The 26,736-nt window shown below is 25.4% G+C and overlaps 1 protein-coding gene across 1 annotated transcript; it reads left to right on the top strand.

The window, feature by feature from the left end:
* The first annotated feature begins 2,368 nt into the window (after positions 1-2,368).
* On the top strand, positions 2,369-25,025 carry LOC112599495 (protein argonaute-2-like). The gene is made up of 17 exons (XM_025346417.1): positions 2,369-2,590; positions 2,653-2,682; positions 5,906-5,950; positions 6,028-6,235; positions 7,256-7,352; positions 12,658-12,851; positions 13,155-13,288; positions 14,329-14,542; positions 15,121-15,268; positions 15,396-15,641; positions 16,970-17,082; positions 17,151-17,356; positions 17,540-17,699; positions 18,765-18,855; positions 24,061-24,492; positions 24,576-24,760; positions 24,819-25,025. The coding sequence occupies exons 1-17, from the start codon at positions 2,557-2,559 to the stop codon at positions 24,910-24,912; spliced, it is 2,631 nt and encodes an 876-aa protein (XP_025202202.1). The 5' UTR covers positions 2,369-2,556; the 3' UTR covers positions 24,913-25,025.
* The last annotated feature ends 1,711 nt before the right edge of the window (positions 25,026-26,736 follow it).

The following is a 26,736-nucleotide window of genomic DNA, read 5'->3' as shown; positions in this document are numbered from 1 at the left end:
TTTTAAGCAAAAACCGAAGTCAAGTTCTAATTTTGATAAAAATCATGTTAAATATAGCGAAATTTAGTTGAAGGAGTAAAGAGAAAAAATACTGAAATTAATAAACATTTTTATTTTACATGAATTATGTGTATGTTTATTTATTTTAGACTAGTTTTATAAGTATTTATCAATTTTTTGATATTAAAGTTACTATTATCTGTATAAGTTTGCCATAGATTACTTGTAGAACATACAATATTCATTGGATCATCTTTAAACCAAAGAAAAAAGATTAAGCTTGTTTTACTTACAAATGAAAACTTTACGTAAAGTGCAATATGTTTATTTCATGGTTTTTTAAATAAAAAAAAAAAAAGATTGATCATATTTGAAAAACTATTCTCATAATAAGTTACTAAATTAAAATTTGAATTACAAAGTCAATATTCATTGGATCATCTTGAAATTAAAACCAAAAGATTGAGATTTACTAAATTGAAATTTGAATATCTAACTCAATATTATGTATTATGTTTTAATAATTAATAATAAATCGATTAATATTAAATAAATAATAATAATAATAGTATAATGAAATTCCTGAAAGTTATTTCAATTTTAATTATGTAAACGGATCAATTAAATATAATTTACTATGCTACATACGTTTTAATTTGAATATGGTTGGGAAGGAGGGTAAAATTATACTTTTGCCCACCTTGGATTATTACCTAGGGGTCATTGTCTGATCTGCCACTCTCTTCTCTAGCACCATTGGATCTTATGCTTAATATGCTGTCATTGACCGTCCGTACAAGGTCTAAAAGCTGCAGTTAAACAACCTAGCTACCTAAATTCGATGGATTGATTCAAGCTGACCTTCGTAATAATCGTACTTCGAAACTATCCTATCGGAGATCACTCTTACATCGTCCATGTAAAAACAAGCAGTTCTGTTGGAACAGTGGAGATTAAGAGTAATGTGATTGTTTACTGTCACATACTTCATTCCTGGTAGCGCTGGCCCTGTTAAGTGTCTGTGACGTCCTTTCCAGTCTATACCGCCACGGCCCGAGTCACACACAGTTGAAACTTTCCAAAAAAACATTTTCGTCCTGTTTGCTTTCATTTTCACCCGTCTCATCGGTACCTATCGTTCTTTCACCTCCGTATAAAATAAAAACCCTGTGACTAACGCTCCGCCCTGGCATTCCACTATTTTCATAATTCATTATATTAAAGGCATTTTGATTATTACATCGACGTGTGTGAATTATATATTATTCTTGTGCATCAATAAAAATCCTGCCGTACAACATGTTGTTTTCTACGCTTCTTTTAACTCGCTAAAATAACGTTAGAAATGCACGGAGGAAACTAAGGTCTAAGCCCTAAGGTACCTCGCTCGGGTATATTTTCATAAGATGAATGTTCATAAAATTGAAAATATAAGATGATTTACTTGGAAATAAAATGAATTGGTCTTATATTTTTTTATGAGATTAATGCAAATGTAAACCTTAAATTATATACTATACTAGCTACTAGCTGAATTATTCGGCCTCGGGATGTACTTAACTATTTTTTTTAAAAAAATTGAGGTTTAAAAACTACCATTAACCTCATTATATGTCTTTAATTTATGTAATATCCTGTTAACATTTTATTATTTATTGTAAACAATATTTTTGTTCAAATAAAAGAAACAAAGAAACGTTACAAAAAAAAAAAAAAAACTGAAATAAAACGTAATGAATATGGACTAAGTAATATTGCACTACTCTGTCGAAAACTCTGCTATAAATGTGAATAAGAAGGGTTTAGAATGTGTTTATTGGTTTACTATATCGGCATGTATTAAAAAAAAAAACGATTAAATAAGTAGTTTAGGAGCCAACTTGTTACAAAGATTTCATTTACAATTTTATATGTATAGAAGATATGATATTATCATATTATGATGCGTGTTTGATTTAAGATGTAAACATTCATCTCTAAGGTAAAAGAATTTCAGCCATTGTGTCGACTTCAAAATGATTCCAAGTTAGCTGTCAAGTGCTTTTAAATACTGTGGATAACGTTATCCAATAAATAGTTAATTCATATTTTATATTTTATTTTTAGGTGACAAAACTGGTCTTTAGTAAAAACAGCAGTCAACGTCGTAAAGAATTTTTGTAAGACTATAGTCTTTAACTATATAGTATGCATTATTTCATGTATTTTATTTTTTTAATGAGGGCGTTCTGTGCAATCAGATACCAAGTAAAACCAATATGGTTATCGGTTGAAACCGTTATCAGCTCATACGATTTGTAAACTACACGACGTGTCGATAAAAACATATGATATATGATATTATGACGTAGGGCGAGGATAAATTAAAATTAGGTGTCATTTTTTATTCTTTTCTTTCGTAGTTACTAGCTGTATAGCTGTGTTACCTAGCGTTACTTTGACGTTTATTGCGCGTCGTTTTTGTTTTGATTGATTCACGGCCATCGTTTTTTAGGTGTTTTATTTAATTGCTCTGTAGTGTAGAGTAAATTTGTATTTGTTCAATCGATATCTATTATGAATTCCAATCAACCAAATAAAGGATCTTCTGGTACTATAAAAAAATATAATTTTTTAAAGTATGTCTTAATTTAATATAATTTTTCTTAACAGGTGTTCCAGGAACAAAAAAACAGCAAAAAGGTAAAAAAAAAAAAATATTTAGTTAAAAAAGTAAGTAGGTAGGTACCCAATTAAACTAGAGTATAAACGTTAGTGATTAATAGATTCATTAATTAGTCTATAAAGCTGGTCACATAAACTTGTGCATTCGGAAAGTATCATAATCTAGTATGCTTATTTATATTATGATTATGTTGTTACTACACAACTATTGTATTCCAGTTAATTCCTTCTATTTCTTTTTTAATCAACTTATAGCAAACAACGAGTGACTGCGTAACAATGATCAGTATGTCTTACGATTACCTAAATACTTTCCGTACGGCTATCATGTGTAAAGTACATTTATTGATGAGTATTGGTCAGGGCGTATATCGATTCCGCCGACTACTGTTTATAATATCTTTTTATTGTCTCCGCCGACTACTGTTTATAATATTTGGATATTGATTCCACCGGCTACTTTTTATAATATTACTTATTAGGATATTGATTCCGCCGGCTACTGTTTATCGGTGAACGAAAATTTGCTATGTCGTGCGTGTGTAAGACAGAAACAACACATGCGGGTAAGATTAAGATATCCTCTTAATAAAATGTATAAAATTATAATAGTTTTATAATTCAAAACTAAAATGTATAGTCAAATTCAGTGGTTCTCAACCTTTTTTGTGTGACAACACTAATGTAGATTCATAAAAATGGCGATACACTCAGACCCAGACTGGGAGGATACCAGCCTACTAGGTAACTCAAATAGATAAACTAAAAAAAGTTTAGGAACCACTGCTATATATTTTAAAATACATATACAAGGGGGGGGGGATAAACAGTGTCGGGCAGAATCGATGTGTGGATATTATAAACAATTTAAACAGTAGCCGACGGAATTAATAACCAGCGGAATCGATACAAATCTTTTTCCTAAACTGGTAGTTTCGGCGAAATCAATAATTCCCCTTGGTCAAGTACTGTCTTGTTAATTATGCACTATAATATGCATACATTTGTTTAGTGAGAAGTTATACATTTTGCATTTATAATGATAAACAAAATAAATGTAATAAATATATTATTAGTTATTACTTTGATATCATGACAAAATTCTATTATAATGTAACAAACATACAAATATATAATATTAATATTATAGTTTATTATAAACTTAAAGTCTATTGTAAGCATTTAATATGTATTTTGTATTACTTTACTCCAGGAATTTTTCAATTTCCTGGTTTCTTAATAATCTTGTCTTGTTTTTTCTTTTAGGTAGAAACTATGTCATATAGTTGAAAATTTTTATTAACTTTTTAGTTAATTACTATTATAAATTAATTAATTCTATCTAAACTAGATTCCAAAGATACAAGATATTATTATAGTCTATAGATCACCACTAAATTGAATACATTTGTTAAATTTTATCTTTATGAATTTATGACACTAATTGTAGTAAAAAATTAATTCACTTTATTACTATTATCAAAAAAATTTTGACACAAAAAAAAATTATACATACAAACTTATCTTATGAGCTCAATTCACCCTCCATCCCCAAAATTAACACTCCTTGATAAATAATAATTATTTCGAAAGTATGTCTTTAAAATTTATCAAACTAAAAAGTAAATTATTATTTAGTATAACATAAATAATAGATATCAATATTTTTTTTTATTAATTTACAAATCAATAGTATGAATATTATTTTAAATAATATTAATACTATATTATTATTACTATTAAAAATTCTAAGCTTAATCAAACCGAAAATTAAAGAATTTACTTATCATAACTATTATACTGAGTAGGTACATATTACTCTCATGAACTATAACTTCTACCATTTTATTACATATTCATTAGTCATTTCTAGGACTCGAGTTTTAAAGCATATGCTTTTTTTTCATGTGTGAGATAGAAATCTAATTTTTATACATAAATTTGTTTCATGTTATTCTGATTCCAAATAAACCAATTTATTTTAGCTTTTTTCAGTTATTTCAGCTGTTGATTTTTTATTTTTATTATTCTATAGTAATAAAATATTTTTTAATTTAATTAACAAGAAATATAAGAACTCAGAATATGAATTAAATTGTTAAATTGATTATTGTTTTCTTTATTGGCTACAAATAGCCTGTAATACCTACGGTCAGTATGACTATAATATCGATATCAAACATTCCAAAATTGTATGGAACCATTATTTTATATTGTGTTGCATTACATCAAATGAAATATATTATCATGAGTTTGATTTAAATGAAACTTCTTGTATGAAGTATTCATTGATCATTTAAGTAGATGTTTAGCATTCATTCTCTATGTATAAAACATTCTGTTAGACAGTAATCAGTTTCACTACTGCAAATCTAGTAAAATACATGGTAGTTAATTCTCTTTTTAATTTAAATTAATTTTTCATTTTTTTTATTCAATTTTATAACTAATTTATGTTAATTTTTAGTCATGATATTTTTGCTTTTTTGAAACAATTTTGTGCTATTTTTGTTATTTATTATGCTTTAAAATCTGAGTCCTAGTCATTTCACAATAAATTACATATTTTGTGATCTGATAAATTTGTTACTACAATTTGTTTAGTTACTTTACTTTGGGGCTTTCTTTTTGTAATAAATTGGCATTGTTGTATTTTGTTTTTTTTCTAATATCTAACATATTTAAAACTACATTTTGATCATAATGATATTGGTATTCACCAAAATTATTCAAATTTTAATGCTAAGAAAAATCAAGGATCATTAAATTCAGGTAATTTATCAAATTATTGTAATTTATAACAAGATGTATATAAAATATTTTAAAGGGATGTGATTTATATTTATACTTTTTTCATTTGTCTAGTACAAAATATAACAAATTTTCTTTATACCAAATTATAATTATATACAAGAGTTGTTAATACAAAAGTTTAAATCCTATAACCAAATTTCAAAATATGTAATATCAAATCATTTTCGTAAAACTATTTAACTTCTTTGTTAAATAATATTTTATTAAAAGTATATCATGTAATAGGTGTTAAGGTTTTAATATTAATCTATAAATCATAATTTTGATCTTTAATAATATGATACTATTAATGAATGACTTAATCTATTTTGTGTGTATCACAGTTATGAACTATGATATACCTATCTATTTTATCATGATAATATCAATGAATATTATGTTATGTATTGTTTTCTTTTAATATAATTTATTACAATTTTTGTGTTAGGTTTTAATGATCTGGCTGCTATTCCACAATCAGCTCCAACTAAAGGTTAGGTTATCACTTAGTAGTAAATCACGCTTAAGTATAATATTGTTTTACTACTTATATAGTTATGTTTAATTTAGAAAATCAACAATTCGAACAACAAATTTCAATACTCAAAAGTAAATTACTTGTTCCTAAAAGAAGAAATCCTAAAACTGGAGGTACTATAGGACGTGCAACTGAGATTGATGTGAATCATCTTCCTCTTAAACTTGACAAATTGTTCAAAAAAACTGTCTGCCACATAGATGTACAATTCAAACCAGAACTACCAAAAAAACTTCTTAGGTAATTTATTTAATAATAAACAAGTATCAATATGTTTAATTTTCAATTTTAATAATCTTTTATTCAAAAATTATTGTCTATTATGTTTTATTTACCAGAATTATAAATGAATACTTAAAACAAAAGTAAAATACTCAGATTGATACTTAGTAGTTAGATATATTTATATTTTATTTCCAATTTATTAAATTATATATGTGTGTATAATTATTTTTGTATTTTATAGACAAAAAAAAACTTACACAAAACAATAAATGATCAAATATTGTTTGTACATATACTATATATATATATATGTTGTGGGTAAAGTGGCAAAATAGCCTGATGGGCAATGTAGGCAAAATTATTACTTTGGCCAGGCTGTTTAGAATTGCCCAGTTTAGGTTGGGCAATGTAAACCAATATGCTTGAATTATTAAATTTACAACTGACTCTGTTCTTATAACAGTTATTTTAATTATTCTATTATAAATTTTTCTTTTAGTCAATGTTTCATTAACTTCTCAATGATTTCCAGTATTTATAAATGTTATAGCCGCTTCTAAATCTTCTTCAGTTTATAATTTATTAATTATTGATATTCTCATGCCAATTATTTTATAAAATATAAATATTAAAGTGCGTATATAACTCCAAAAAATATAATATGTATAAATTATTTATACTAAATTGACTGTAACATAGTACCTATCCTTCTCACTTTATCTACTCTATCTTAACTGTTAAACACATAAAAAAAAAAAAAAAAATGTATTCAAATGGAAAGTTTTGTTTATAGATTGAGTTACAATGCCCAGTTTACTACGGGCAAAGTAACTTGGACCAGTCAAAATGCAATCCTGCAAGGCAAAACTAATATTTTTAATATATTGCTTAAAAACACCAGGCAAAGCATACATTGACTGAGCAATGTAAAACATTTCTTGATAATCTACTTGCCCGTAACATATATATGTATATTTCACTATAGGAGTAGTGTTTTGGGTATTAGTTTATTTATGACATATTTTGTCTTTATAGAAATGCTTTGGAAGAATTTATTATCAAACATTACCCAAAACTTAATTTTGCATTTGATGGACGGAGGAATATGTTTACTACTACAGAAATAAAAGGGGTGAGTTCATTATTTTAATATTAAAAATATATTTTTAGTATATTATTAACTAATATTTCTAAATGATTGATTTATATTTTTGTAAGTCGAAAGTTTTTTGCATGTATTTTTAAGAAATCACCCACGTATGTGTTTTTGTCATTTTACAATTGCATAGATGCAAATTTCTGTTAAGCAGATTACATTCAGTTTTGTTAATTTCGAGAGTATAGTAATTTTTTAACATTATTGTTTGATTTCTTTCTGATAGTATATGAGAAAGTTTATGCAGTATATGAGCATTTTAAATTATAATATCTTTCATGTACATTACTTACTTTAAAATTTAGATATAATAAGAAACTAATACAGGTAATGCTCTTAACTTAAAGTTTGATAACAAGTCAATTTACTTTAATATTAAAGCTCAATATAACATTGGTATAACTGAACTCAACTTTGCCATCTTGCACATGGTAAAAGATAGTAAACAAATAATGTGCTGGTTATTCTCTCAAAAGTGTCGACATTTTTTTGTTATTTTTTTATGTTAATTTTAAAGCAAATTAAAATACATTTAAAATATTATGTTATAATGATGCTCATAACTTGTAAAATCTTAAATACAGAAAAATACAGATAATGTTTGTTATCTTTAGGTTTTATAGATTAAAATAAACAAAGCTAATATTTATTTTTGAGTGAAAATTTGTTATTTTACTAACTTCTTGATAGATCTAGGTAAAATGTCTTTTTAATAAATTATTATTGGACTTACTTAAAAAATTACAATATTTCTTAATCAATGATTTTCAATAATTAAATAACTACTTAAGAACATTAAGTATAATTGATGTTATATAATCATATTGTTTGTAAATATTGATTTAGGTTTATATTTAGTGTATATTATCTTATACACCGATCAAATCAACGTACACAATAAATGAACAATCAAAAATATATTAAAATAAATATTTATTAACACTTAGCGTATAGTGGTAACCAAGTCACATGATCACCAACACTAACCTCTTTTTTGATCATCCAGTTCTCTTTATATAATAAGTATATTGTTTAGCTTACACTATGTTTAATGTTATTGTTGTCTAATATGCTTAAAACTATAAAATGTCACAAAATTGTTATCTTAACCTACTAACATGTTTATATGCTATTATTTAACTTATTGATTACCTATTGTTTAGAAGTTCCACTTATTATCTGTGATTGTTTTACTATTCTAATTTTTAAATACTAACATCTTATTGCTTAATACAGCAGTCCCCAAAATTACAAAAATATGACCTCATATTTTAATCATCAGTGTCGTAAGGTGCTTTTGCAAAATTTCACCTTTCGTTTGTATTTTATTAGGTATATATATATTTTCATGAAAAAAAATTGTACCTAATATTTGAAATATGTTGGTGTTGGTTCTGCGTTGTTTGCAAATACCTTGTTTTTGAGCCGATGTTCTCATTTCTTCTTTTATTTTCTCATTATTATATTTCTTGTTTGATATTCTTCTTCAGTATTTATTTAGGTTTTGTTTGCTTCATTTTTTGTTCCGAATTTTATTATATTATATGTTGTTATTGAATATGTTTTTTATGGTATGTTGTAGTTTGTAATTATTATTTTTTTTATTATGTATATATAAACATTAAACTTTCGAAAATGGGTGTTTGGTCGGCATTAGGCCACCTCCATATGATATTATAGTGGCCTTTTGAAGTTAGAAATTAGTGACATTAGTTTTATGGATGTGAGTGATGACGATGAGCTGTATGACTACCGGAAGGATTTTCTTGGTTCGTGGTAAAGCATAGGGATACCTATTTCATCAGTATGTTTTGTGAATGTGTCCTTTTTTTGTTATATTTGTACATTATATATCTATTTTAATAACAATATTAGTTCTACTTAATTTTAGGATAGTTATTTACAACAAAGAAATAAAAATTTGTTTTGAATATTAAATCGTGAGTTTTTATTAAATTTAGCATTCTCCCATTTTTTTCGTGATGCCCTATGTTCGCTGAGTATTAAAGTTTGTTAGTCTTGTTAATTTTAAATTAAAATAATTACCATTATCGTCGCTGTACGACGTAATGTTTAACACTTTCTTAATATTTAATTTTAATCTGTCTAGTAATACTTTATCGGTGGTCCCATTCCAGAAAACTATTTTTGGTATACTATTATCTGTGTGGAAATATTGGTTGAGATAAATTGTCGACAGAGTTGTTTCTCCCTCGAACTTCAGACTTGCTTCTAGCTGCCCCAATAAAGATATTAACAATTCCGGCTTGTTCCTAAATATCCTACCAACACTATGCATTACCTGCCTTACTTGGCGTTGCTATAACATCTTTAATTTGTTATTTATGGTTAAGACAATAGGTTTTCCTTGTAATTTTACCGGCTTATGTTTTCCTAAACTGTTTGATACGGCCCCAGATACAAGTAGTAAGTCCTTTTTATTTATCATTGTAAATTCAAAATCCACTATAATAAATTTGATTTTTTCACTGTAATATATAATCATAATATTACTATACATTTCTTGTGTATGCATTATAAATTACAATTTTTATAAATATTTTTAATATTTTATTTATTTAATAGTTAATTTTATAGTCTTGGTGTTGGTTCTTTTATTAGCATTAATTTTTTTTCTTTCATATTATTGTTCGTTTATTATAGTTGAGTAGCGGCTTTGGATGGTAATTTATTTTACAGTTACTGTGTCATATTTTTTCTTCAATATATATATATATATATTTACACAATTATTATACATATGAATTTACACGTTTTCTTTAAAATATTTTAGTATGTTAAGTTTGATTTGTAAATCCGCGTTACTATAAGTTGATTCGAATGCATCGTTTAATACAAGGCTTGCAAACGTTGTAATAATGTTATGATTATAATAATTATAAATCATAATGTTATATTTAACAAATAACATTTGAAATTTGTAAACGTACTTATAACAGAAAACGATAAATATAGTATATTATTAAATTAAATAATTAATTTTCAATTAAATATTTAATAGTTATAAATTATTATTTTATTTATTTATTTGTTATATTTTTTTTGTTTAATAATTAGGTATTGATAGGATATTTTTATTGCCAATAACTAATAGATAATAATAATAAATAGTGATTGTATTGTACTGTACTACGAACAAAATTTAGACTATTCAGTTATTGTGTTCAGTTTGTTCAGAATTGTTTAGATGTCGGCGTTTGTCAAATCGTGGTCAAGTGTTTATAATTTATACTGATATAGTTAATAGGTAGATACGTTTACTTTATATTATTTTATTACTAATTTAATTTTGGTTATAAATACCTACTCTTAAATCTATATAGGTATTCATGTTAACAATTAAAAATTATTATTTGTAGAACGATTTTTTACCTAGTACAGAAAATGTATTTTATATTTTATATTAGTACGAATAAATATGTTTGCCAAGTTTTAATTTTGAATAGCAATAAAGGTAAAAGTTGAATAAAGTTTTTAAATTCAGAATAGTGATAAACTTAAAATTTGTAAAACGTTTTAAATTTTAAATTACGTTTTAAAAAAAATAACAATCATTGTTTTATATGCATCTATAAACGGATACATTTTGGTTTAATCTAAGTATTCATATGTAATGCGCCAATGACTTTTAATGTTGATACTTTAGATATACCTTAGCTGGTATATACTCACTATGAATAATATTTTTATAACTTTTTAATCCTATTTTACATATATTTATAGTAAGACTTTTTCCAAATTTGTCTAAATTTATTATCCGTAAATTTTTATTTAATAAAATACCTATTGACTTATTAGTTATTACTAATATTTTATTTATCTCCTTTTATCTTCTTCAATTAATTAATTAATTTCTGCATCATTATAACGGAACCTGTGTTCATTAATTCAAATGTTAATTATTCTCCAAAAAAAAAAAAAAAAAAATAATTAAATAAAAAATCTCAATATTATCTTTATTTAATATAACTTTTATTTATTTTAAATTAACTCCCCACAAAAAACTTTCCTAACAACGATGTACCAATAGACCAAAAGAGACAGTTATTTAATCTATACTTATAATATCGCTGTATTCATTCCGCTGCTTGATCTTCTCGCCGTTGTTGAAAGCTGTAATAATGAGATTGATTTCCACGGAGTTGTTGAAAAAAAAAACCATCTCAATCCAACGACGATTCACGTAGATCAGCGGTTCCCAAACTTTTTTTCCGCAGTGCCCTTTTAAAGGCACCAAGTTAGCCACGGCGCCCTGCTGTATATAACATGAAAGATAGAACAAAAAAAGTACTCATTGAGAACCAATGAAACGTAGACCGCGGTGCTCCCAGAAAGTGCAGACTTCAGTAAATGAAGACAGTGAAGTTGCCTCACTGTAGAGTACAAAATATGAACCTCGTATACTCGACACACACACAAATAATTGGTTGAAAAACTAATTCGTGTATATAACACATACACACACACACACAGTGGCGTGGTAAACTGAAAATTTTCCAAAGGCAAAGAAAAATATACCAAGGATCCTACCACCATTATAGACGCCAAAATGGTGGTTAACTAACATAAATTATAAATTATGTTTCAGATCTGTATTGATTACCTATTGAGTATCATATTAAATTAACGATTTGAGGACCCACCAACTAGATACCACCCACCCATTTCCTATATGAAAAAAATTCAGAGGCAAGTGCCTCTGACATTAACGTTTACCACGTCATTGAACACACACACAGGCACAACTGTAGAATCCAATAAAATCGCGTATGAAAAACACAAACACACACACACAAATCGTAGAGTAACGAGCCACTAGTTACTAGTTAGGCGCTACTTTGTCGTATAATGATCAAATCAACATACACAATAAATGAACGATCAAAAATATATTAAAATACTTTATTAACACTCGGCGTATGATGTTAACCGAGTCACACGATCACCACCACTGACTTCTTTCTTGGTCATCCAGTCCTCTTTTTATAATAAGTAAATTGTTTAGCTTACCCTATGTTTAATGTTATTGTTGTCTTACTCTAGTTACAATATGCTTAAAACTATTGTATGTTACAATATTGTTATCTTAACTTACTAAAATGTTTATATGTTATTATTTAACTTATTGACTTATTGATTATTGTTTAGAAATTCCACTAATTATCTATGATTATTTATAAAACATATCTTATTGCTTAATACAACGATATAGTTAAAAAAAAAAAAAAAACTATGTATACAATTATTTATTTATGTTTAGAGAAGTGATTTAATTACGGTTTTAAATGAAGAAAGTGATGGAACCGTGGAATTTACTATTTCGACCTCAGTTGTTAATAGGATTCCAATGATTAAAATTCAGGATTATTTAAAATCTGGATCATCCTATCAACCCCCAGGAGAAGCATTTCAAGCACTGGATATCATACTAAAAAATCGACCATTTTCGTTAAGGTTAGTTAAGTAGTGTGAACATTTAATATTAATTTTTATTAAATTCTTACTTTAAAGTACTAGTTTTTTAAGAGTATTTATTATATCTATTTCATTACTTTTACTATATTTTTTTTTTTTTAATAAATCTATAATATGAGGTATAAGAAATATTATGTTCTTGTAAGGGAAAATATTTTTTCCTAAAAACAAACTGAAATAATGCCCCTTATAGTTTTATTTTCAAACATTGTTTATTCAGTTCTCTATACATTCTTAAACATTAAATTGCAATTAATTATTAATTATAATCGTGTGTTACAGATTCATTAATGTTGGAAGATCATTTTATCCACTACCGCGTAATATACCAGTTGACTTAGGTGATGGACTGGAATTATGGAAAGGATTTTTTCAAAGTCCTTCTATGGGCTGGAAACCTTATCTTAATGTAGATGGTAAATACTAAATAACTCATAACCCAAATGCTTCAATCTTAATTTTTAAAGGTAGCTTTGGCATTTACAAATTATATAAAGTTTGCATTTAAGAAGAGGAAAGCAAAATTAAAAATTCTCAGAACTTTTCTAAATAATTAGGCACAAAAAATATTGTTTTTTACAGTTTAAGTTTTTAACTTTTGTGATTCGAAAATAATCAATTATAGGCATTTGAAATGTCCAACAAATAATATCATTTGATGGGAATGTAGTAGGTATTTAAAAATATCTTTTACTTTTTAAGAAATTTATTGATTGAGATTTTCAAAAATTTTTAGCTTTTTGATAAATATTATTTAAAGTATGAGTATACTTATATGCTGTTTTAGTCTTAAAAACATTCAAAGTGATTAGTTTTATGTTCACAATAACATTTTTAAAATTATAATGATCTGACTTATTAGAATCAATAGTACCTTTTGTTAATATTTTAATTTTGAAGCAATTTAAGACTTTTAAAATATCAATAAAAACCAACAAATTATTCTAAATCTTACCTCTAAATTTTATAATAGATTAACTCACTTCAATTTTAAATTTAACAGAGTAAAATAGTTAAATTTAATTATAAAATATGCTATGATGTACATTTGTAAAATGAAAACAATAGATTCAGGTGTGATGTGATGGTCTTAAAACAACATTTGTTTTCTAAAAACTTGAAATTGTAATTCAAATTGTCAAATCACGTTCCTTCTTTAGAATTATTTTTCCATCTTTTTTAATTTATGTCGCATGGTTTTGATTTTTGAAGAATTGTAATTATTAATTTTAATTTAATTTAGAATACTAAAATAGGCTTTCAATTATTTCCAAACTTTTTTTTGATTTATTTAAATTGTGGATTAGTTTATAAAAATTTGTATAAGTATTTTAATACATTAATTGTCTAGTATTCAGGTAAGCTAAGCAGTTTGTACTTTTAATATCTATACAATCTCTGTTTCTACTTTCCTATTCTTAAAATATATTTATTTATTTTATTAATATAATTTTAGTGGCAAACAAAGGATTTCCTAAACACCAACCATTAATAACTTACATTACAAATGAAATGCATTGTAATCTAAATTCAGAAATGAATCCTAAGGATATCAGCACATTATTAGATTATGTTAAAGGAATAAGTGTTGAGTTTATGGTTCCAATGCAACCTAATACAAAACGTGTCCATAATGTAATCGGTCTTCTTGATAGTGCCTCTAAACATACGTAAGTAAAAATTATTAACAACATACAATACATATTACCATACAGTATATATTTAAAATATATTACATGGAATAGTGAAAAACCTTGTACATAAAAGAAATTACTTAATATCCTTATTAGTTTTTGTTTAATAACCTAGAATATGGAAACTATACTTGGTTTCCTGAAAACATAATAATGCACACAATTAAATGGCCTCATATTACACTATGACTACTAACTTAAATTTAAATAATATACTATCAAATTCAAATTTGGAACTACATTTTGCATATTTTTGATATTTTTGTCAATTTTTATGCATTTATGTTAGACCAAAACCAAAATTTATATAGTCTTATTTTATTTTAAAATTAACAATATTTAAATATCCATTTTAGTAGTTTTAATTTTTTTTAAACTAAATAATAGTAATATAATTTGTTTATTATTAGAATTATTTTGCTATCAAAAGTGATTAATTTTAATTAAACTGTAATTCAATTGTTTGAAATTATTTAAATTTTTCACTTTTACTATAGTAGCAAATAATTAAGAATTATGTAGATAAAACAGTAATAATGACATAATATTTATAGTTTTGAAATCAAAGATTCTGTCAAAGGCAACCAAACAATAAACGTAATACAATATTACAAGATTGTACGAAACTATGATATTAAATATTCAAATTTACCTTGTTTACATGTTGGAAAAATTAATAAAAAAACTGCTATTCCAATTGAAGTAAATAATTATCATAATATATTATTACTTAATAGTTGTATATTTTTGATAGTATAAGATTCATAATGAGATACATAAAATTATTTAAAAAAAATTTCAAGTAATATTGTTAAATGCATTTTTTTAGCTATGCATCGTTCAAAGGGGACAAGTTAATTTGAAAAAATTAACTGAAAAGCAAAATAATTCTATGGCGAAGAATACAGTTCGGCCTCCCGTAGAACGGCGACAAGCTATTGAAAGCGCCTTCAGAAACATTAGATTTGATGAAGATCCTGTATTAAAAGAGTTTGGTATTAGTATTAAAGAACAGTTTGCTTCAGTACCAGCTAGAGTTTTGGATCAACCTTTCTTGGCATATGCTGAAAATAGGGTAAATTTTAATCTTTTTCAGTTAAACGGGTATTAACTTTGTTGATAGTTGATCAATAAAATTGTAGCAAGCTGTGATAACTAATAACTTGTATACATATGTATATATATGTGATTTTAACTATATTTTTATAGAGAAATCATTTACTAAAAATACTACAAATAATAACATTAAAAAGACTGTTGGCCTTTTTAGCCATCCTACAAATAGGTGTGGATGATAATTATATTTTCAACATTAGTAATGATAGGCGTTTTCTGTTAGGAGAGCAGGTCCTCAAACTGACAGGTTTTTATCATACTCAGAATCATAGAGCTTGTAATAATACTTTTTCTGGCTACAAGAATACTGTCATTTAATAGCAATTTTGGACATGTTTATTTTTTCAATCAATAAAACACTTAGAAATATTTCATTAACAATCATAAAACTTTGTTGAAATTACTTATCACTCCATTTATTAATCTGTACAAATAGATGTACGCAACAAGCTAGTTAATAAATTGTCAATTGATCTGTATAATGCATATTTTAATTTCAATTTAATGTTATTTAATTGTTGAGTTCATTCTCAGTGATGTTTTTGTTGTCATCATTTGTTTACAATATGTTTTGATGATTAGTAATTCTGAGTCACTAATACTAATCCCTATTGAATATTTTAAAACTATTTATTTTACTTTTAGAATATCCAATATTTTAAGAATTTGAATATTTAAGTATTGTAATTATTAATAATATTGGTATATTTTTAATTTCATTTTAAATATTAGGAGAAGTAGAAAGACATTTATTTATAAAATTGGTTGATATTTTATTCATATATCTTAATAAGATTTTTTCAGGGATCTCAAGATTTCATCATTATAATGTCTATTATTATTAACACAGTAAAACTAATTTTCTAATTTTATTTTTAATCTTATGATAAAATTCATGGCATTTTAGTTCAAACTAAAACTTTATTGAAAGAAAAATATTTTAATTTTTGAGTAGTAGAATATTATGTTTTGTGTTCAGACTTCTTCTGTTAATTATTTATGTTTCATAGTATAGTATGAATCATAATTATTAAATAGTTTCCAAAATTATCAAAATTGTTTGAATACGGTTATAATCACTTTATATATAAAATAGAATGGCAACAACAACAAAAATTAGTAACTTAAACACTTATTATATTTATTATTTTATCATTTCTATCTGAATTATACATTCAGGATAACAACTAATAGAAATAACAATAATACATAAAAAATTAGTATTGCCAAATAAGTAATACAAATAAAAGAACGATTGCATTACAAAAATATTTTTTTATTTTTCAGGAAATTAAACCAAAAGCAGGTATTTGGAAAGTAGATAAATTTTCTAAAGCTGTATTTATTCAAAAATGGGTTGTGTTGAATCTAGACCAACGAATTAGTATTACACACATCAAGTACAGTTGTTATGATTTTATTTCTTAATATAAACTTAATTAATTCTTTAATTTTTATTTTATTTAAGAAACTTTGAAGAGAATTTGATAAAGAGTGGTAAAGATTTGAATGTTGCTATAAACCCAATGGATCCTGTGATAAACAATTTTTCATCAAAGAATTTTGAAGAAGATGAATTGAAGTCTACAATTGAGAAAATCTTTAAGAAACTAAAAGCTTGTAACACAGAGATAGTTTTTGTTGTCATTCCAGATTTTCAAGTAGGAGTTTATGGTAAATAACATTATTTATTAATATCAATTTTTAATAATGATTTTATGAAAGAAAAAACTAATGTATTCTTTTAACTCAAACCAAGCATATATTAGATGTATACTATATTTACAATTTTTTTTTACTAATATTAAATGTATTATTAAATTATTTTAACAAGAACTTAACTTGATTTTGTTTTAGCTATTATTAAGCAAAAATCAGAATTGGAAATTGGTATTCTTACTCAATGCTTGAAATCTAAGACTATGTCTAATATGAATTTATCTTCGGCTTCCAATCTTCTTCTAAAAATAAATTCAAAATTGAATGGAATCAATCACACTGTTGCTAATAAAAGCAGGTAATAATAAACTAGATGACAATAAAGCTGTTCAAAATAGTAAAGTACATTTGAACTATTTTCCTAATTCTTTAACCATTGATCTATATTTTAAATTAAAATATGTTTTACTTGAGTTGGCCAATTTTAATTTAAAATGGAATTATTAGTTTTAAAGAATTAAAATCAAAATTATAAACTCTGTGATATTTTTTATACCTTGTATCTTCATGTATAAAATAAAAATTGAACCTTTTCAGGATTACTAATTGATTATTATAACATTAAATTGAGCCCCACAAATACTTTTGGGTTATCGGAATTGAGTCCAACCAATATTCTTAGGTTATTCGAATGGAGTCCCTATTTTAATTGTAATGATAAGTATAAAGAGTTAATTAATTAAAAAATATTAAAAATAATAGGTAATAAATAGTTATTAGAAAATAATTTTTTATCGACAATTATAGAAAAATACTTAAAAAAATTAAAAATTTGTCATATCTATAAATATTTCAAAAAGAGTTTGAATTTGTTAAAAATTTTATCATAATATAGGTATTGAAAATAATAATTTGGAAATTTCAAGTATGTACTTACATTATATTATTTATATTATTTTTAGGAATATAATAAAATATTAAATAAAATTTGAGGAGAAATAATTATTTTACGGATGAATATCTAAACATTCACTCCATTTTTTACTTGTGGTAATTTAATCATTAAGTAAGTATTAGCTAATTGTGTGTCATCGGCTATATAGGTAGTTATGACATTTTATCTATACGGACTCAATTCAAAGATATTAAGATAATAAGCTGGATTCAATTATATCACTAGATTATTAACTAGTAATAATTTAGTATAGACATTTTGTGTTCAATTAGTGTTAAAAAATATTCTTTTTACCTTGATAATATAAATATAATTTAAATTATGCTGGTTCTTATTTTCTCTTTAGTGTTTCTAACAAATTAATTTAATATATTTTTAAGTAGTCAAAATTGAATCTAATAAAAGTTTTTCTTCTAAAAAAAAAAAATATTTTAAATTATGTTTTGTAAACAAAAATTTATGATTTAGTCCACCTTGCATGGTTGGTGCAATTATTTTTGGAGGTGATGTGACACATCCATCTACTGACACTACGACTTCTAATCCATCAGTTGCTGCTGTATGTATAATTCAATTTTATACTATTCCAGTAAATTTAAATAACTTTTTAAGTTATAATAGTAGTTTAATTTGAGAATTGATAAAAATAATTAGATGTTTTTAACAATTTATTTAACTATAAATTATCTATCTAACAAATTTTAAGACAAGAATTTTTAAAAGCATTGTATTTACTAAGTTTAACATGTAATATGAGCGTTTACTAAAGAAAACTTAATAAAGCTTAATTTACTCATCACAATTATATCTATTATTATTTAAGTATTAATTACTTAACAAATTGTTTTTATTTAAAACATCTAAACTTTCAATATCTTTTACATTCTAAGTTAGAAAATAAAAATAAAAATAAAATTAAATAATTAATTTAATTTTCCATGATTTATTTTTTATGATTATGTTAACTTTTTTTTTTTATTTAATAATAATATTTACAATCTATGCTACAAGGTATAATAAGCAAATTTGAACATAAATAAATACACAACATGAAACTCATGAGGAGGGAGATTATTCAGTGATAGAACCCAATGCTATATATTTTTTTTTTTTATTTAATTAAATTAAATTATAATGGTTTGTTAACCATCAGTCATTTAGTAAATCACGATACCATTTTTTCTTAAGACGGCGTGGGGAGTTACTAGGAAGCGAATTAGATACAAGTTCAGCTATTAAAGGATTAAAATGAAATTGAAATTTTGAGTGATATTGTTTTTTGGTTATTTGATTTATTGTTTCTATTTTAAATTCATTTTGAAGTGTGGAATTTGATACGTACCATGGTGTAGTAGAGATAATACGAAAAATGATGAATTGGAATGCTTGGAGGGTACGTATTTGGGATGGTTTTGGCATCCCCAGATTTGGATTGCATAAGCCCAAATAGGCCTTGATATGAATTTATAGATGGTAATTTTTTTGTGGAAAACTAGTTTTGATTTCAGAATTGATCGAAGTAAGTGAAGTTGACCATTAAGAACTTTTTGATTTTATGTGTTGATTTCAATCTTTTGTTAAATATGATTTCGAGATATTTTGCTTCTGAGAATATTGGAATCGAAATTCCTTGAAATTAGAAAAAAAGAGGTATAGATTTTTTAGCGTGAATGGTATATAAATTGATCTATTAGGATTCATCTTAATTTTCCAATTGGATTACCACTCGACTAATAAATCTAAATTTCCTGGTGAAAAAATATCAGTGTCATTTGCATAGGTGATCTTAGTAGTATTTGGAGTTTTAAGAATGTTAGCCTAAATATAAAATAGATCGTGAGAAAAGTTACTTAAGAAACTCCAACTTTTGATAGAATAGTATGACGATAAGGAATTACTATACCGGATTATGTAAGTACTGTTTTATAAATGAGAACGAATTATCAAGTAGTATGGTGCGGTAAGACAATTTAAGTTTAAATAATAGACCCTTATGCCATACCCGGTCAAACGCCTGGGCCACATCTAAAAAAACACTAGGCCAGTATTGTTTTTTTTTATATTAAGATGAAATTTTGTCAGTTAGTTTGTGAATTTTATGTACAGTGGAATGATTAGTTCTGAAGCCATATTGGGAATGTGGAATTATGTTGTAGGTTTGAAGTATTGGTCTTATGATTGTTCTTATGATTTTCTCTAATAATTTGACGAGAGTTGATAGTAAGTTTATAGGTCTGTAAAAAGTGACTTCATTTTTTAGTTTGTTGGGCTTGGGAATAACAGTTATTGTTGATAGTTTTCATATTAATGGAACATAGAAGCTATAAAAACAACTGTTTTTTTTGGTAGATGCTTTAGAATTTTATTAGTATTACGGTCATATCCTGGTGATTTTTTTTCTTTTAATTTACTTATTAAGTACTTACTTTGCTTGACGATATATGTTTTTCAGGAAGTGATATTGGAAGAGGACTATTAATAAATAAGTTAATTGTTTTTGGGTGTTCAGTGTTGGGGTGTGTATCAGTATGTGGTTTGAAAATGTTATCTTTTTTTGCTTTTTCTTTATCAGAAATAGCCGAAATTCCGTAAGGGCCAGTTATCGAAGGAAGTTGCTGTTTTATATTAAGTAATTTTTTGTTGTTGTTTTCCAAAATAAGCTGTTTTTTGTGTTTAGGGATTGGTATTTTTTTTTTTCAAAATATTCAGTTTTATATTTAGATATTAATTTTGATGGTTTTTGTCAAGTAATTAAATGTTTGTCATCTAGAGCGAGTACGGCGTTTATTGGAAATTAATGTATTCATATAAAAAGGCAAGGTTTAAATATTTGTTTGATTTATACTTTTTGAGGTATATGGGTATAAGAAATTGTAAATAGCTCATTGTATCGAGGTTATGAGGTCTTGGACTGTGTTTTCTATATCAGATTTCGATTTAAGAGAGATTTTTATGTTGGTGGTATTTGCATAATTTCAGAGAACTCACTCCATTTTATTGAACCAAAAAATGATGCATAGGATTTAGTTCTGGAGCTTCGTTGAATTTAAGCATTGCAGGAGTGTAATCAGAGCTAAGGTTATTTAAATTGGTAACATAGAATTGCAAATATCTAGGTAATGTTGAGATAAAGAAATCTTAAATGTCTGGGTGTCTATTTTAATGTAAGGGCTAGTAGATGGAGCCCTATTTTTCCTCTTGTATTATCAGATATGCAGGCCTATTGAGAGTGTTTGACATCGAAGTCACCACTAACAAAAACTTTTAGCCAAGAGATTTAAAAAATTCTTCAAGTTGTTTTGAGTTAATAGCAGGATAGAGAAGAAGAAACGAAAGATATTTTAATTGGTGTGTAGTTTTATGTTATTTGGATATTAGATGCCTGTATAATAGGCGTCTGATTAGCCGGGAGTAACTGGTGCTGGATTTTAAATGATATTATTATAATTTATAGCTGATCCTGCATAAGCAGTTTTATTAGGATGATCTGTTATATTATAAACCTTAAAACTCGGGAAAAATACGTAATTAAGTGCATGATTTAAATTGAGTTTCCGAGATAACTGCTAAATCAATTTGTTTTTCTAGTAATAAATTTAAAAATTCTGATTAATTTTGTTTTATACCATAGTACTTTGTTTAATACGTTAGAATTTAACTGACTACTGATCATCATTTTACGAGTTTATTCATATCTGTTGTGAGGAGGGATATAAGAAGATTAATTATCGGTTTAAATTCAGAAATAAATGAGGATAATTGGACTGCTTTACTACCATGTGAATTCTCAGTGTTATTCTAAAAAGTATTATTTTGAGATTTATATCGAGGAGGTTATTGACTTAAGTGAGGTAGTGACGAAGAGTCTGTTAAATCCGGTAGAGACTCATGGATGTTAGCATTTTTATCGCGTTCCCACTTAACAGTATTACTATAGTTAACATTACTTTTTTTTTGTTTGGAATCGATTTGCTGCAGTAGAATTTTTACAGAGTTTTATGAATTTGATATCCACGATAGTTTGCATTGTGATTTTCTCCACAGAAAATACAGACAGGAGGTTGATCGTTGGTCTTGGTACAAGCTGAGGTTGGATGGTTGAAGTCACAGCGAACACATCTCGAAAAATAGGTATAATAAGTTTTACTCTTGGCAATTTAAACACTGGATAATATCACGTCTTTTATACGGTTCTTCTATTTTTATTTTTGTGTTAAATATTGAATTTAGATGAAAGATATCATTGCTGATTTCAGCTAGTTCTAAGTCAACGAAGGAAATCGGAAGATAAATTTTTGTGATTTTATGTAAGACGTTTGTAACATTACGAACTGTGCATCCAATTCCTCGAATTACAATTTATATATCAACTGTTGAGTTAGATGATGCAAATTCCGAATAACTATGCGAAGGATTTATCTTCATAGGCTTAAAATGTGTGATATTAGATTCTTATAAGTATCTTATGATTGATCTATATATGTCGGAATTGATGGATTATATCATTAGGTCTTTGGAAGTTAAATTGATGAAAAAGTTTTCGATTCCAACTAGATCGATTAAAATAGTACGAAATGCGCAAAGTCTAATAATCCATGGACAAAAATGGGTGGAGGTTGGTTTGTTTTGATTTGATCCGTATTCATGTTTACATTATATTTGATTTTGTATCAGATTTAGTTTGATTTGTTTCAATATTATTTATTTTATCCTGTTTCCCTGTCGAGAACGACGAATCTATTTGTTGATGCAAAAATTGGTTTAATGTTATTTGTTTTTGTAATCGACGGTGATTCATCGATGGAGAGATTACATTTAGATTTTGATTTGGCAATTTTAAAGCTGACATTATTTTTGGTTCTTTTGAGAGTATTCGAGAATACATCGTCACTTAAAACTCTCTGTAAACGGATTGTATTAGAGTTTGATAAGTAATTTTTGCAATTTAGATAAGCATTTCCATAATTGGATATTGTTTGTTATCGGTTTACGTAAGAAAAAGATTACAGTAACCGTTGACTGTGGCAGTCAGTGAGACCGTGCTATGTACCTACCTATGGTAAATTAATTATGATTACCAATTTATTGTAAATTTCTAAGTAAGAATTAATTAATGTCACACAAGAAGGACTCTGATTGAATCAGATTTCATTCTTACATCTAGCTGTTGCCAAAAACAATTTTTACGGTAAATACACAAATTTGAGAAAAACGATTTATGTACAAAAGATTTAACACATATGTACACTTAATGTTAAATAATTATTTATTCATTTTTTTTTACGGAATAATAAAAATTATATATTTATCATGTATATTAAATTTTTCTTAAATTTCCAATTAAAACCAGTATTAATCGAAAAATTTACTAATTATGGAAAAAAAATATAAATAACATTAAATTAAACAAATCATACCAATAAAATGATAAAAATCATCATTAAAATACGTATATTGTTTTAATACCCAGTTACCAAAATTAGTAATAATAAATTAAATTATTTTTCTTTAAAAATTATCTCAATAAACATTTTTTATTTTTCGATTTAAAAGATATTTATGAAAGTACTTATTATACTAAATTAATAAGGTCACAGACAAATAACGTATAAAACAAACTCAATAAATCAAAATTATAATAAATAATTTTAAGAATACTTTTAGATAACCATATTAGTTCATTAATTGATAATGCATTATGTTCTTAATTAATGTTTTTATAAATATTTTTACAAAATTGTATAATAAGGTTTTACTGTCTTAGGTAGCAGCTAGTCATGATATTAATGGAAGTCAATATAATATGGAATGGCGCTTACAACCTCCTAGAGTAGAAATTATTCAAGATCTCGAAGACATTGTTCATATACAGTTGCTTAAATTCAAAGAAAGGACAAAAACCGTGCCAAGGAAAATATTTTATTTTAGAGATGGTGTTTGCGAAGGTCAATTTATGCAGTTGTTGGAACATGAATTGGTTGCTATTCGTAGAGCTTGCCTTAGACTCCATATAAACTACAAACCTTCAGTGACAATTTTGGTTGTTCAGAAACGTCATCATACAAGGATGTTTCCCAAGTTCAACTGTGATATGGACGGAAAGAATGGTAATATTATTCCTGGCACAATTGTGGACACTCAAATTACACATCCAACAGAACTTGAATTTTATTTATGTAGCCACGCTAGTATTCAAGTTAGTTATAATTATTATATTTTATCTTATAACTTTAAAGTTGATACATAATCTTTTTAAATATCTAATTTTTATTTATTAAGGGCACATCCAGACCAACCAAGTATCATCTTATATGGGATGAAAATAATTTGACCGAAGATCAGTTGGAACATCTGACATTTTACCTTTGTTTCATGTTTGTCCGTTGTACTCGTTCTGTTGCATATCCAGCGCCTACATATTATGCCCATTTAGCTGCATTTAGAGCACGAAGTTATATTGAAAAGTTAGTAATTTATTTCAGTATAATAATTTTTAAACAAAAATTTATTTTATTTTTTCAGTAAAATCATCGACGTCAATCGTTTAGATGAGGAGCAATCCAAAAATAAACTGAACCATTCATTTACAGTTAATACACCGATGTTTTTTATTTAAATATTTTTATTTTTTTTAATCTTAATTTTTTTTTGTAATGATAAATTACTCTTTTCAAATATTTCTATATTATTGCTTATAAATACAGTATAACTTGCTTAAGGCGCTTTGCAAGGTACCAATCTTTTAGAGTTTCTTATGCAGAAATTGAAAAAAAAATAAATAAATACTTAAGACATCAAGTTTATTTATTTTATATTTATTCTAATAAAAGTATCTAAATTTGTTAACATAATTCAAAATTTATTATTTCTAATTTTTATTATTATAAAATTTCAGTAATTTATTTTCTGGACAAAATGTTCTAATTTGATTAAATAAAGAAAAATCAAACGTTTTCAGCAAATTTTACTGTACCTAGATTTAATGACCTACATACAATATTCATGTATAAGGCTTTTTTTTTTTACTATATTTTTTGCTTGTATTCAATTTTACTTTCTTAATAAAGTTATATTCCTGCTTAATATATAAATATGTTAATCAATTTAGTTTATTGAGACTTAATTAGGGTTGATAACCAACTTGTGTCAATTGTCACCAGCGTAGATATATTAACACAAACTTAGTCCTCTAGTGGCACTTTGTTTGATCCTTGGGAATCATGAAATCATACTAAACCAGTGTTTCTCAACCAATGTTCTGCAGTCTCAATTAGTTCTAATTACTAGATAATTGATGCTCTACAGTCTACAACATATAGTTACAAAAAATGTATTTACATAATATAATTTAATTTATTATTTTGTTTAAATAACCTCTATTGGATTTTAATATTTAATATAAACTTATGCAGTGAAAACACAGTAACAGAAATTATAAATATCAGTTTATTATAAAAATAAAACAACAAAATATTTTATACAAACAAGTATTAATACAACAAAAATATTTTGAAATACAACATATGTAAAATCTTTAGTACAATTTAAAAGTTTTAATACCAATAAAAAAGTTACTTGAAAACTGACTTTATATTTCATAAAAAAAAATTAATTGATACAAATTATATTATTTTAAAATATAAAATATTCTGGTCTCAAATGTTTAAATTATCAATAATAAATAGATAAACAAATAATGCAATTACAAATTATCATCCTCCTACATTAATAAAAATAGGATGTTTTTTCTGATAAAATTAATAATATATAATTTATAATAAATGTATTTAATATTAATTTAGGCAAATATTGTGAAAATATTATACCAATATGTACCAACTGATAATAACAGTATCTTAAAATAAACTTGAATACAATTAAAATGAGATTATGTATTAATAATTATTATTAATTCTATACTTAAATTAAGATACCAATCTTACTATTATAATGTAAAAAGCTTTGGTAAGAGTAAAATAATAACAATTTAAATAAATATTTCTTTCACAAATTGATCATTTGCATACTTAAGCCACCTTGATAATGCTTTGTTTTCAAAAAAAATGTTGGGATTTTTATTGTTCTTGAGCATCTATAATAATATGGATAATAAAATATTTTTGATAAAAATTTTTTTTTAACAATTCAACCATAGTTTTATTTTCAATCTTATTTACTTTTCCACAGCTTTTAAACATTTAGTTAAATATTTCTAATCCAGCAATTAAGTCATCTTCATTTGGTCCATAGAATTTGCACATTTCTTGAATAGGAGATTAACTATGGCTTTTTTTATTAGTCAGCGTTTCCATAAGTAAGTTTAAAATAGATAGATCATTTTGATTAAATCTATCTTTGATTCTTTTCATGACAACATCCTAAACTGAAAAATAAATGGAGATCTGGTAATAAGACTTTTTATCATGAAATTCTGGAAAAA

Source organism: Melanaphis sacchari, unplaced genomic scaffold, assembly GCF_002803265.2.
Source record: "Melanaphis sacchari strain LSU unplaced genomic scaffold, SCAv2.0 Contig51_pilon_pilon, whole genome shotgun sequence".
Classification (NCBI taxonomy): domain Eukaryota; kingdom Metazoa; phylum Arthropoda; class Insecta; order Hemiptera; family Aphididae; genus Melanaphis; species Melanaphis sacchari.
This window is presented reverse-complemented; position numbering and strand designations above follow the sequence as displayed.